This window comes from Rissa tridactyla, chromosome 5, assembly GCF_028500815.1.
Source record: "Rissa tridactyla isolate bRisTri1 chromosome 5, bRisTri1.patW.cur.20221130, whole genome shotgun sequence".
NCBI lineage: Eukaryota > Metazoa > Chordata > Aves > Charadriiformes > Laridae > Rissa > Rissa tridactyla.
In genome coordinates this window covers 33,943,411-33,957,712 of record NC_071470.1, presented here as the reverse complement: position 1 = coordinate 33,957,712, position 14,302 = coordinate 33,943,411, and the positions used below count along the sequence as shown (strand labels likewise).

The 14,302-nt window shown below is 36.1% G+C and overlaps 1 protein-coding gene across 6 annotated transcripts in view; it reads left to right on the top strand.

The window, feature by feature from the left end:
• Positions 1-14,302, top strand: part of MAEA (macrophage erythroblast attacher, E3 ubiquitin ligase) — a 52,377-nt gene that overhangs the window by 25,629 nt on the left and 12,446 nt on the right. For 5 of the 6 annotated variants that reach the window (XM_054203067.1, XM_054203062.1, XM_054203064.1 and 2 more), the window contains 3 exons: positions 10,760-10,882; positions 11,773-11,886; positions 13,927-14,003. In XM_054203067.1, coding sequence (XP_054059042.1) covers positions 10,760-10,882; positions 11,773-11,886; positions 13,927-14,003 — 314 coding nt within the window. The remainder of the gene's footprint in view (positions 1-10,759; positions 10,883-11,772; positions 11,887-13,926; positions 14,004-14,302) is intronic. The other variant, XM_054203063.1, reaches the window with a different exon arrangement.

Below are 14,302 nucleotides of genomic sequence, written 5' to 3'. Positions count from 1 at the left end.
ACCATTTTGAATGGATTTGCTTAACTGAGTATTTGGAAAGATACCTGCAATGAATTCAGGTGTGTTACATCATCTTAATTTTTTTATAGAAAGTCATGAAACCTTATTTGATTGTCTTCTTGAATAACAGAAACTTGAATTCCTTAGGTCAAGCTGCATGGCTTTTAACCAAGTGCCTGATCTTTTCTTCATACTGTTCTACATCATTGTTGCTTTTTTCAACTACAAAGTTAAAGGTTCTTTCTTTGCTTTATAAAAGTGTTTCTCAATGCTGTGAAATAGATCCTTCAGCTGGGACCTCAGTAGAAAGCCGCTGAATGATTTCTCTGTTATGGGGCAAAATCTTACTGAAGCTACCATTTTTGAAGTCATCCTTACCCTGAATAACTGTTCCTACTTGATAACTCTCTCTCCAAAAAAAAAAAAAAAAAAAAGGAGATGGAAAATGACCTGCACGTTTGAGCATCACAAACAGGAAGAGTATTCAGTCTTAACTCGAAGTGAGTGAAAAATGCTCACTGAGAGTACTATTCTAATCAAAATGTGATAGGCTTAGGTCTCTCTGAAGCTCACCTCCTGGTTGTTGACAGAGGAGAGCAGATAATATTGAACCCATAGCTGCTTGGATTTTTAAGGAAAGTTCCATATTCCATACTTAAGAAGCTGATTGTCTTTGCCCCACTGGACTGAACGTTTCTTATGCCTGTGTAGCTGGTGTTCTTGCTCTGAGGGCTGTGCGGGACAAAGGCATTCTGTGGTCAGTGAATGTCCACAATTGCAGGTAGATCTGCATGTCAGGAGGAATGTGCAGGTAACATACTGTTTCTGTGTTTCTGGAGATTGATCTGTGCTCCACTGAGTCTTTTAACGCAGCTAGAGCTGCATTGCAGTTTGTGAATGAATAGACTGTTGCCATAGAGGACCAATAGCAGTATATATGCATGGAAGAAATAAGCGTGTGCTTTGTTGGTTACAGCTGTGTTCTACCAGTCCTTCTCCCCAAAGGCCTGAAACAGCTATTCAGATTTAACTTACATGGTTAGGTGAAGTAGGAATGAAAACTTAAGTCTAGAGTGAAACTTAAAAATCTAGGAAACTTTAAAAAAAAAAATCTTAGTGAAACTTAAATCTAGATTTAAATCTAAAATAGTCATAACATACGCTATATAATACAGTTCAAGACCATTTGATCAGTAAACTCTTAATACTTGAGCAGGATGTATGTCAGTAATATGTGACTGCTTCAGTAAGAAATTGATATGGAAGTTTAGAAAAGCTTAAGTTTGACTGAAGGAAGCCATATGATCTTAAAATTAAAAGCTGAATAAGTACTTCTCTTAACAATCATACCAGTATACCCTTAGAAATCTTCCTTGTTAAGACATGTAGTCCAAGAATGGCTTGTAGGCAAACACACAAATATGTATTAAATTAATTAATCAAAACAAGTTTATATTCACAACACTTCAATTTTAAATAGGTAAATAATATTCAGCATAATGTTTGAATGTATTCTTTGCTTCACTGTCACACAGATAGGCAAGCTGACTTTCTAAATGTGGGCTGAATGGCAAAAGGTATATTTTGTCTGGAGCTATTTGTGTCTCTCTCTTGTGACTTGCTGTTCCCACACTAGAGATGTTTGAGAAAGCTACATGTGAAGGAGCCTCTAAAATGGCACAACTTACTTAAAGGTGCCAGGATGTTAACTTGTGCTGTTTTGAGTTACCTTACAGTACTAGGCTACAGAAGAACAACTCAGAAACTCCTTTAAATGTGTTTTGGCTGTTCGCAGTGTAGGCATGGCAACTTTCACGGGATTGATATAATGGATGTCTGGGTGTGTTCATCTGAATTTCAAAGTGCTGTAATTCCTGAACAGCCTTACATCTGCGGTTTGTCTCAAGCATCTTTGGGAATTAGAATTATGTAAATATGAAATAGTCAAGATTGCAGAATAACAAACTTTCTCATTACAAATCATTTGACGCTTCAAAAGCCAGCAACATGAAGTGTGCTCTGATGTTGAATGTCTGTTTTTTCAGTCCTTTTAGACAAAATGGATTACCTATAATGCATCACAACAGAGTTAATTTATTACAAAAGACTTAGTCTGGAAGGCTAGTGATTCAAGAAAGATTCTTGAACTGAAGTTTTATCTAAAGGGAGAATGGGTGTTATCACCTGTAGATTGCCTAGATATAGAAGAGGTCTGGTTTCAGTTATGCCTCTGAGATTTTTCTTCAGTTATGCCTCTGAGATTTTTCTTTCTGTACATTTCCCTGCCAGGCATTCCTTCAAAGTGTAAAAATTACTTTACATTTAACACTTTTGCTTATTACAATACTAGATGATAGGAGTTCACTTTTTGTGATGTGTGTAGCTGCTAATACAGACTGATCCTGCTTGGGCAAAAGCCGCAGGGTTCGTTCTCAACTGGCAAAGGATTAGTTGTCTTTCCTCCTGTTAGGAGAGGCCACAACAGAAAATGGCCAAGGTAGAGCTAAGAACCAGAGGCTGTTTTTTCCCTGCCCAATGATGCATCTTAAGCTCCAGAGGCTTTATTGCTTTGTGCTAGTGTAGTAATTTGTTACTGTGCGTAGTGTGGTATAACGTACTGCTGGATAAGGTGCAGCCATTTGCTGAGCTACAAAAATTCCTGAGACAGGAGTAGAGGATGCATTGGGAAAACGGCTTGCCAATAACCAACCTAAGTGCTAGTTGCAACTGTGGGGCTCTACCAAAGTGGCTTATATGCATGAGCAAAAGTAGGCGGATGAAACATTTCTCTTTATTTGGCTCTGGAGCAGTCAGTACCAGAGTATGTATAGTTTTGGTGACCACACCTTAGGAAAGCTGTTAGAAAAATTGGACGGAGATGACTGGAAAATGTAAGGGGGTGGGTGCTTTTGCTAGGTATGAGAGCAAAAATCATATACTAAGGAATTTCATAATCTAGTGCAGAAACGCTTAGGGAGGAAACAGTACGCAGAATCAGAAGTCAGAAAAATTCAAGTATGAAATCAGACAGAAGGTTAGAATGTGATTTAATCACTAGAACCAGCTACCAAAAGAAGTACCAGCATCTCCTAATGTTATATAAAGACAATAATCTTCTGACAGATAATCAGTCAATGTAAGTTACTGAGGTCTTTCAACAATAACCAGGTAAAATGAAAAGGTCTGTGCTATACAGAGGCTGTGGAAGATGCTCTCATGTGAAAGCTCGACTGTACACCATGGGATACTGTGTTTACTTTGTAGACAAAAAATTTTCTGGCTCTTCTGTTGATGAATCTGTGGTTTGGCTGTCTGTCTCTGCTTTTTTTCTAATAGCTAGCTCTGCAGCTGCCTTTTGAGTAGGACATTCCATCAATTACTCTGTTTATTTTCTCTGTAATCCTGTTAATGTGTGTAGCATTATAACACTTAATAGTAGCTTAATGAACTTCAGACAACATAATTTTATGAGCAGAGAGTAAGGAGGCATCTTAATGTTAGTTTGTGCATCATTTTAACTGACCTTCAGTAACTGTGATGTTGCTGTATTGTCGCTACCTATGCCATTGTTTTCTTGATAATTTGTGTTTCCCTTTGATCTCGATGCAGTTTATACATAATCTGCATTCAGTCTGAAGGATGTGTTGTGTAACGAGTGGCCTTTTTACTCCTCCCCTTTTATAGGGGCAGAGGAATTGACTGGAGAGGGAAAAGTATCTCTCCATGTTACTGCCATCAAAACCTATTGACCTGTCCCACTTTTCATGTGCACCTCATGTTTTTCTTTCCATACATGTTTCCTAGTGGGCAGTGTTACTGTGGTGTGTTCTGGTCCTCCTGCTCCTGCTGACTGACGTGTCTTTCACTGTTTGCCCACTGCGGAAATACAATAACCCCTTTATTCTTCCCCAGATGGTCCTGTTGTCTACCTTGTAACTCCTTGCATCTGCCTTCTTCCCAAGTTGTGTAATGGTAATCATGGCATCTAGGTGATCCCTGGACTTGCTGTGTATTCATCACAGAGGAAAGTTTAACAAACTAATACATTAATATAGAAGACTAATTTGACCTTTTTGTTCATAGCTGTTCATTATTCCATTTCCATTTCAGTTCTATAGCTGCATCCTAAATTATATTGAAGGTTGCAAGTTTGAGGTTATGTAGTTCAGTATGTGAGTAGTCATTGAAAACTTAACACAGCTTTTTTAAAGTTGTTGTTTTAGAGTGGTCTAAGTGTTTATTGTATTTCATATAGAAGTAGTTTAAATAAATGCTTACTGTACTACTGAATGCTAAAGTAGATCAGCAAAACCTTTTTTAATATGAAGGTAGTGCTCTTATGCATGTAATATGTATAGATAGTTGGTCTCATTAAAACTGTCATTGGTACATAATCTTGGCAACAAGCCACTAATAGCTTGAGGCATACTGGCCTATTTTCAATTTAGTACTGCTGCTAGTAGGCAATTAAAAATAAACAATTTGCTTGTTTAAAAAAATACATAAACAGTATCTTATGATATTATGAATCACCTATTTTATACAACAAATAGCCTGTTTTATGACTGATGGTATTTCCACCAAGGAAGGTTTCTTCTCCACAAAATGCTACCTTTCTCCACCTGAATCAAATATTTTCTTTTTTTTTTTTTAATATTGTTATAAGCCTGTCTTTTCTTTTCGGATGAATCATCTTGTTTTGAGATAGCTCATAAAGGTTTTGAAAATATCAAGTATTGCTTGTTTTAGTACTTGTTTCTGTTTGATTTTGAGCCTTTCTGAAGATTCATATTTCATGTGCAAAATATTCTTGATTTAATTTTAATACATAAATGTTCATGTGACTTATAAGGGATTTTATCATGCATTCCTTCTGACAGCTTTCCAGACTTGTGGCTGGAGATGTCATAAAATAAAAGTACTTCGACTCTTGTATATAGTAGAGACCAATGGAGAGGAATGACTGTTGACCTGACTGCTCCAAATCTTAAAATGTTACTTAAATTAAAACCCTCAAATGAACGTTACAGAAATTTTGAGCAAAAGCTGTATTGCTACTAAAGAAATGGTGCTTCTGTTCTTTTTAAGCCATTTTTGACATGAGATCAAAACCAAAGTTGACATTTTGTTGTATCTGGTGCTGAAATGTGTGAGCAGTTTTCTTGGTGAATTTAGAGCTGCCCATCTAGATTTGAAACTGTATATTGAAGAGTTTGGGGTTTATATTTTGGAATGGACTAATCAAAACATTGTCTTATATATTAAAGAAACAAAATCATTACTGACTCTTTAAAAACGATTTATAGGGAAGTTCAGTTTTTTATCTGCTGTGAAACAGAAACTCTGCCTCTCATATATATTGCTGTCTTTTAGTTATGACTGTGAAACTAATGAATAATTGTGATTTTAGCAAAAAAATATTATTTGCTTGAGGTGTAGTTACAATGTAAAGACGTTTGAATTTAAAAAAAAAAAAAATTGGATGAAGGCTTCTGGATGTGGGCTGATGTCTGTCCTGGTTTCAGCTGGGGAAGAGTTAATTTTCTTTCTAGCAATTGCTGTGAAAGGAATGTCAATAATACCTATTGTTTTTAGTTGTTGCTAAGTGATATTTACACTGTTCAAGGACTTTTTTCAGCTTCCCATAGAAGAATAGAGAGAAGGATGGAATGGTCAATGAAATATTCCATACCATAGATGTCATGCTTAGTATATAAATGGGGGTTAGCTGGGGGACAACAATCCATGATCACTGCTCAGGGTGGTGCCAATTCACTGGGTAGTGAGAGCGACCTGTGTCACTATTACTATTGTTATTGTTGCTTTTCCTTTTCTGTTATTATTTCTATTAAACTGTCTTTACCTCAACCCATGAGGGTTTTTTCACTTTCACTGTGTTTTTTGGGAATCACTTTTTCTACCTTTCTGTAGCACAACCATGTGAATTCATTAAGTTCTGGGCCCATTTTCATTTTCCTCTTACTTTTGATGCCTGAAACTAGTGTTTAAAGTACTGATTGGTTTTGATTACAAAGCAGTTATTCCATGACTTCTAGAACTTGTGTAGCCTGGCTTGCTGCAGGTTTGTCCTATAGCTGATGTAAGCTTTCTTCTGAATTGTCCCCTGTGTGGACAAAGCCTGCAGCAGATCTTGCCAGTGTTGACTCTTTGATATCTAAATAATTAGTAAGTGTTTGCTGCAACCTTTCCCTCCAGTAAGGCCAGGTGCTGATGAAAACAGGACGCTGCTAAGGAGAGAAACCTGGCAAGGAGTGAGATCCCCTGGGAATTCTGTCCCTGTCGGCTCCTCCTCATGCTGACCAGAGGGTCCGAAGGTGGGGGGAGAGTTCAAAGGAGGGGACATGCACATACATGCTTTGGATGTTCTTAGCAAGAACCCATCTCAGAAAATGCAAGTGCCATACGGGGATATAGCTTTTACGTTGGCCAGGACTATATATTTAGTAATAATCATCATAAAGGAATCCTCGTTCTTCAAAGTATTTTATACCTTAATAATTGGAGTTCTGTGCAGAATCATAGGGTTGGCAACCTCCCTCCCTGGAGGCACTTGCAGTTTAAAAAGAAGCAGTGATATTTTAAAAGCTATATATATGTAAATCAGGCAGAGTACAGGGTGATGGATAGATGTATTATTTAAGTAAGTCTCTTAAGTGTCTTCAGCCTTCATGGGCAGTTTTCTCTAATAATAAATGTTTTTCTCTGAAAGTTTGAACCATTGTAATGGAACTAAGTAGTCCTTTTGTGATAAAGTTCATCCAGTGCTTAAATAGCTACCCTTCTGATACCTGCTTAGTGGCTGTTGAATAGAAGGGAAGGTTAGTTCATTTTAGTCCAGTAGTGAGGGTTTTCTAAGCAGAAATGATGAAATCTAGGCGTTTCTTTCTTTCTCATACTAGAAGGAAGAAGAATGCTTATGCTGTGTTCCCCCCTTTAGTGTCTGGATAATTGTCAGTAATACTTATAGACAGAGGAGTTCTCCTTTTTGAGCAATTTGAAACTATTTTTCAGAACAGTTGTCGAAGCCTAACTAAATGAAAGTTTGATGTTAATCAGTCTTCCTACCCCAAGTCAGGTATTCTGCGTTTGTAAGCAAGTTAAGGCAAGGTAATTTAGGCAAAACTATCATGGCAATGCACAAGAGGCTGGAAAGTCTGTGCTAAGAGTTGTGGTTTGATAACAATACTGAAATAATCTGTGTGCAGTGCAGGGTTCTCCTATGCTTCTGCATTACTGGAAGTAAAATATTGTAATCACTTTTACAACATGAAAAGCGAAATTGAGGAAGACTTTACAATGTTGCAAAGATGGTAATTTAAAGACTTTAGAAATGCTTTTTAATTTGTATACAAGTCAGAAAACATTTGCCATGATGCTGAACGCTGTGTCAGTCGGAGGCGGAGTGTGCAGCAACAGATTTCTTGCTGCAGCTTTTTTTCCACCTGCAAAACTGGTGGTAATATTTCTCTAAAATTGTGTATTTACATTCACTCAATTTCATATGTAAACAAGTTATATAAGAGAGGTTGTTCCTGTTAGCATATTAAATCTTAATGCTGTTTTAGAAACTGAGAACATTTGTGTCATCTACACCCTATGCAACTCTGAATTGCAGAATACCTTCGGAAAACTATTCAGGATTGGGGTCTTAATGGGGATTTTTCTGACTGGAATGTGAGATACTTCTTACAACTGCTAATGCTGTTAACTGGTTCCCATCCATACACGATGTGGCAGACAAGTAGTACCCCAGTACTGGTCTGTGCAGGAGAGCTGTGCTTGTTTTGATAAAGCCAGATAATCCTCTGATAGTCTGTTCTTCTATTCCCTTAGTCCTGGCTAATGAAATACACCATGCAGAAGCATCAAGAGCAGGCACCACCAAAAATGGAAGATAGGAAGGCATGATCAGATTAAAAAAACTTGGCTGACATGAGCATGTGTGGGTTTTTTAAAAGGTTTATCGCCTAATTGTATCTTAGTATTTTTCTTCTATCAATCTGTGTGATTAAGACTTCTAACGACTTTTTATCAAATGCAAAAGCTATTTCTTTCCCTACAAATGAATTTCTTAATGTTTTTTTTTTTATATTGTTCCCTAACTTTCTATCTAGTCAGCAGTGAAGAAAATCCTATTTATTGGTGAAACTTAAATGTGATTGTTAGTTCTGAAAGGAACTCTTTTAATTAAAAATGTTCTTCTCTGTTTTCTGGATACATACTGTCTATTTAATAGAGATGGTTGCCAAGCTTTGACTTCTTTTGGCAACTGCAAATCTAATTAGCATTTCTGTTCCAAATAGAACCTTTTTACTTTAAATTTGTAAAAGGAACGTAGGAATTCTCCTTTTATTCATGAGAGTTTTGTCTGCCTCAGCAGCAGCTACAATTTTTTTTGCTCATAGTTGAGCATTGCTACACTAACATCTGATTGATAAATACATATAGCTGGGATTCTCACACCCGCTTATTGAAATAAAACACATGCTGCCCTTATGCTTCTTTTAAAAAATAGAAATTTGTTTTGTGATGAAGCTTAAACTATAAAAAGCTAGCAAATTAGGTGAAAACAGTGATTTGTTGTCTGCCTAGCATATCCAGTCATTTTTTTAATGTAGAGGGAAACATTTCTGTCTTAATTTGGTGTAAAAGTAAATGCCGTTCATTAGAAGAACACATAGCTTGAATAAGCTTAAGGAGATGGGAGATGTATGGAGATGTTATTATTTTTAACTCAAGTTGAATTGTCTTTCCATTCAGCAGCTATGTGGAAAAATATGCAAGTAAGATAACGAATATGGCTGCATTATATGTCAAATTGCTTATACAGATGAATTACATGGGCAAGAGGTTTTTATGTGGTCACCTTGTCACGCACAGGGGAATAATGCACTTCTCTTTTTCGACTTGAGCGTATCATCAGAAAAACTTTGAACCACCAAGGAGATTATTCTCTTGTAGGAAAAATTCCAAAAAAGAAAAACACCTTTTGTGGAATAGGTTGGCATTCTTTCAGTCCATTGCCAACACACTAATAGAAATTACTAAATTTTTTTTTTGTTATCCTTAAGGGGATGGGAGGAGTCACTGAAAGTCCGATCTTAATTTTGTTCTACAAACTAGCAGCTGTTTTAACTCTGACCTGAGTCTGACTGACTTACTTTTGATAACACTAGAACTGCTTGCAACCCTTTAGTCATTTGATGGTATAATGGTTTTGTTGCTGTGGTCATACAATCTATAAAATGTAGTTGCATGTCAGCTGCCCTTAATGTTTTGTTTTTAAACTTACCTTCAAGTCATAAGAGGAAAGCTTTAGAGAAAAGTTGCAACTTGTGCTGCAATTTAGAAACGCATGGGGCTTGTTTGTTTTTTGTAAATAACCATTCTGACAAACCTAGCATGATCTGGTCCACTTTTCCAATAGTACGAGACATCTTGTATTTATAAGGAAAAATTGTCTAATGAAATGCAAGATGTGAATGTGATATGCCTGATGCTACTTCTGTTATTTATCTTTGTCTCGGGGAGGCATCAATTCTAAGACTAAGTATATTCAGCTGTTCTAACAGCTGAAAATGCCATCTATTTCTGAGAGTCGTTTTGTTCACTAGAGCTACTGTAATATTTGTTGTATTCAGCTTCAGTTGCATAATTTTCAGTGTTTTGCTGTGAAATCTACATAAAAATGAACTTGTGCATATTAATCAAACACTTAGTACTGCATTTCTGTTTGTCTATTGAATTATGGTTTCTCAGTGTATTTTTTTCAGCAAGGTAGGAACTGTCATAACATAACATATACATGGCAGCTCTGAAATAACTTCTGGTAGTGCCAGTTCAGAAAATGGATCCTGTTAATATCATTTGGGAAAATCTACCTAAGTCTCTTTTTCAGCAGAAAGATATGGGGAAGATAAATTATTTGATATCCTACTAGTTGTGTTTGCCTTGATTGGTATGAATGTGTCAAGCTGCTAGTAATTAAAAAGTAGCATAGGCATATTACAGGTTTGCTCCAGGCAAATTTGGTACTAGATCACTGCTTTTTCTTCAAAAACATCTGCTTGTGATAGGCACTTGAGGAATCTTGCCCACCCGTTGCCTAACTTTTTTTTAATATAATAACTTTGTTTTATCACCTCAGTGTCGCATGTTGTCAACAGAACTACTGTAAGCAATTGAAGGTGTAGAGCTTACAACAATAAGCAAATGAGAGAAAATATACTGGAGACCTGAGACTGTTGTAGGACTTTGCTTAAAACTCAATAGTTATAGATGGCTATGTAAAGTAGATTTAGATTCTCCTCTTTTATATAGTTCTTGCTCACTTTAGCAAATGTTATGACATTGTTATGGTCCAATTGACGTAGTAGGCCAAGCTTTGAGGAAACCAAGTACTCCTGAAAGCGTGAGCTGCACTGATCATGGGATCTGGTCGCTTCCTGTGCAACGCTCCTAGGTTTAATCTTTACTCTTTCTCTTTTTTTCTAGTTCTCTTATATAAGTAGACTCAGAAAAATACTGTCACTATCTCACTATCAGAGTATCTCAGTGCATGGAATTGCAGTCTTTAAAATATACTGAAATGTCTTTTCATAAAGTACTGTCCTAAAAAACAAAGGTCTCTAGAACAAAGTCTTTTGTATATCTGTATTCTAGCTCTGTTGAAGAGTGAATTGCTGTGTAAAGTATCTGTACAACTTAACAACACCTGTTTTCCTTTTTGTTTTTGAAGGACTTGGTAAATATTGAGATGTTTTTGACTGCTAAAGAAGTGGAAGAGTCATTGGAAAGACAAGAGACTATGACTTGCTTGGCTTGGTGTCATGATAACAAATCCAGGCTCAGAAAAATGAAGGTAGGAAAATGCAATGTGTCTTGCTTAAATTGTTTCCTAAATGTTTTCTAAACTGCTTGGATATTTGATGTGGTCAGTTTGGTTTAAATTATAGGTCTTGAATGAGGCCTTGTATAAAAGTAATGACAGTAAGTACAGAACTCTTCTTTTAAGAAGGTGTAGGTAGTTGGAGCTAAACTAGCTCACGCAAATGCCAAACCTGAAACAGAGTGATAGGTTATCTTATGGATGCAAGTGTTGCTTGAACAAATGATGTTCAAATAAATAATACTGAGTTGGTTTTAGTGTGATTTACAAACATCTAAATACAGAAATGTGTAGTGTCTTGATGCATGTGAACTTAAATTTATAACTCTTTGCATCCTGCTGAGAATATAACTCAGTTTATATATTAAGGTGTTTTAAGACTGAGATTAATTGGTAAACCTGTGTCCTTAGGCTTAACACTGAGAGAAATTTCATACAGGTTTTTGTATTAGTATTTTTTAAGTGTTGTATATAAGACAATAAAGTTTGAGTAAAAAACTAACTTTCTGTGAGAAACTACTGTTGAAATGTTTGGTTTTTTTAAAAAACAAAAGCCAAGTCTAATCAAGTCATAAACACAGTAAGTCTGTCTAGCCATTGAATGCCATGACCTGAACACGCTGCGTACTTGTTCCTATGCAGTTGGTTTAAATTTCCTTGTCTCTTAAATTCTGCATTTCAGAACATGCTGTAATCTCTTATAGGGCTTGCAGAAATCTGTTTTTAACTGATATTAACCAAAATCCCTGCCTCCCTCAAAGATGTTTGTGTCTTATTTTTTTTTTAAACTAAGCGCTTTCTTTAACCAAAAATGTTTGAGTGCACTTAATGATAAGCAAAGAGTGACGTTCTCTGTCACTCAGGGGCGCCAAAATGAGAATGAACCGAAGATGGGACGCAAAAGTAAATCGGACAGTGATTACTCTAAAGAAAATGATGATCTTGTTATGGAAACCATTAAAGGAAAACCAGAATTGGTATGTAAACACTTGCATAATTATACTGCTAAAAAATCCCCCGTGTGTAATCTTAATATGTTAAGTAATATAAGAAATAAAATCTGAACGTCTTACTTTTTCATCACCAATCTTCAACAAACAATAAATAAGGAAAAATCTTCCCCATCCCTCTTTTTGGAAAACGACAACAACAACAAAAATCTATTTCTGCAAGCCCTACTTGTTGGTTTGTTTTTTTGGGTTTTGTTTTTTTTTTTTTTTTTGAACAAACAAAGCTAAGGCTGTGAGAGATCAGAGTTGGAAGAAGAGAAATCACTATGCTTCTTATTGAAACACAAATAAACATTTCTTCTGTTTCTGGTTGCTTAGCTCCTCATCAATGTTAATGTTCTAAAATCCCAGCCACCACCTTGATGCAAGCCTAATATAAAAATTAAAGTGTGTTTGCCTGGGAAAGCATATGGTCCTATAGTCTTTACAGATGTGAGCTATCTAAACTCTTGTGAATAGCTGCTATGGAATTGTTTGAAGGTATACAAAGTTGAACTGTATGTATCATGAGATTGTCTAGGACTCTTTTCTCCTAGTTACACTTGTCTGCAGAACCCATACAGCCATTGGCTTGCAGCTTACTTGAAGATTCATAAAAACAAAACACAAACTCTGAGGATTGTTTTGGGTTGTGGGTATTTTTGCTCCTGAAACATTTTAACAAAATACTAAGCCCTAGGATTTAGTAACATTAACAATTAAAGAGCTTGGATGAGTTTTTCAGTAGAAATGAATTCAGCTAAAATTCTAAAAGAGGGGTTTATGTTGATTGGTGTAACAGGGTATTTTAAAGTAGTTAAAATATAAAATTTCAAATAAAGCAGAGGAGAAATTGTTATTCTCTGCTAAACATGGGCTTGAGTACAGAAAAATGCATAGTTGGAAAATTCCTTAAACAAGTCTATTTTAATATATGACAGAATGCATCATTTTTATGTTCAAATGGCTTACACTTCAAATCTTAAAATAAGCAATTGTTGTAGTGTGTGCATTAGTCACCCCAGGCAGTTAACTGATACAAATTTGGAGTTGCTCAAATTCCTACTGAAGTCACTGAGGAATTTTGATATTTCTGTGCTGATGGACAATAAACAAAAGGCAACTATTCATTAGAAGCATGGGGGAAGAAAAAAACCGTTTGCCAAATGGAGCAGGGTAACTCAAGGAATACAATTCTTTTCAAGACTAAAAGGACTTTGGGTTTTTTTTGTTTTCTTAGAGTAATAAAACAGTTGACTGTGTCCCTGTAAAGAAGCATAGTGACTTCTTCTTTTATGGGGGGGAGAATCTTTTTCTTTTTAATTCCACATATTTAAAGTTTTTTTATAGATTTTGTGAACTGGTGATGGAATTTGATTTAAAGGGACACTGTCAACTTCATTAGGCTTCAAATTTTACCTTTTTCCAAAAACAGGTAAATGCCACTTGGTTTTCTTGTTTGAGACTTGTTTCCAGCATGGCTTTTAGGTGTTTGACAAGAAGAGTGGGATAGAACTTTGAAGAAAGGGAGGGAGGGGACTGCAGCAACTTAAACTCTGTGCTGTTTTTTATTAATATTGGGGACTTTCAAAATAGTGTTCAAAGGTTTGTTTCTTCCTTGCAGTCTTCTGGGTAGACCTCTCTTGTCTAAATTATCACATAGCCCCAAACTTCTGTTGAATCTACTACTTCAAATTGTAAGAAAGTACAGAGAAACCACCTGTTACTCTCACTTGCATCTCAGGCAACGATGCTTTCAGTTATTAGGAAAAAGTTCATCCCTGCTAAATACTGAAGTTTTGAAGGAGGCAAGAGGAGGAGGCTTTTGTTTGCTTTTAGGGAATTCTGTGCTGATGTCTTGTCCATAAAAATCAGCATTTCAGCTTTTTTTGCATGAATGCCTAAAAGCAAGCAAACAAGGTTGCATGTTATTAACACTTTCTTTTTTGTTGTGCACACGTAGTACTTAACATACTGTGCAGTGCAGTTTTGGCACCATCTAAGACCCTGTCTTGTCTTTAATCTCAGAGCTGTCTGGAGTTCAGCCTAAGGATTCAGGAGTTCATTGAACTCATTCGACAGAACAAGAGACTGGATGCTGTGAGGTATGAAATTAGGATCCTTACCAAACAAATTTTCTTAACAAGATGGTATTATGCTACATTAGAAACATGTGACTATTGTTGCAACAACCAGACACCCCACTGCTGTAAAGGATCTGGCTACTGTTGTGATCAGCCTTCGGATTTAAGCAGGGGTTGAATGTTTGTTTTGGGGTTTGTTTTTTTTTTTAAAGGTAAGGTGTCATTCCACAGATGCACCTTCTTTAAAACTTAATATTGTTGCTGAAACTCTGTGTCTTCTTACTCTTCAAAATCAAGCTTTAGAAAGTTAAGCTGTTTTA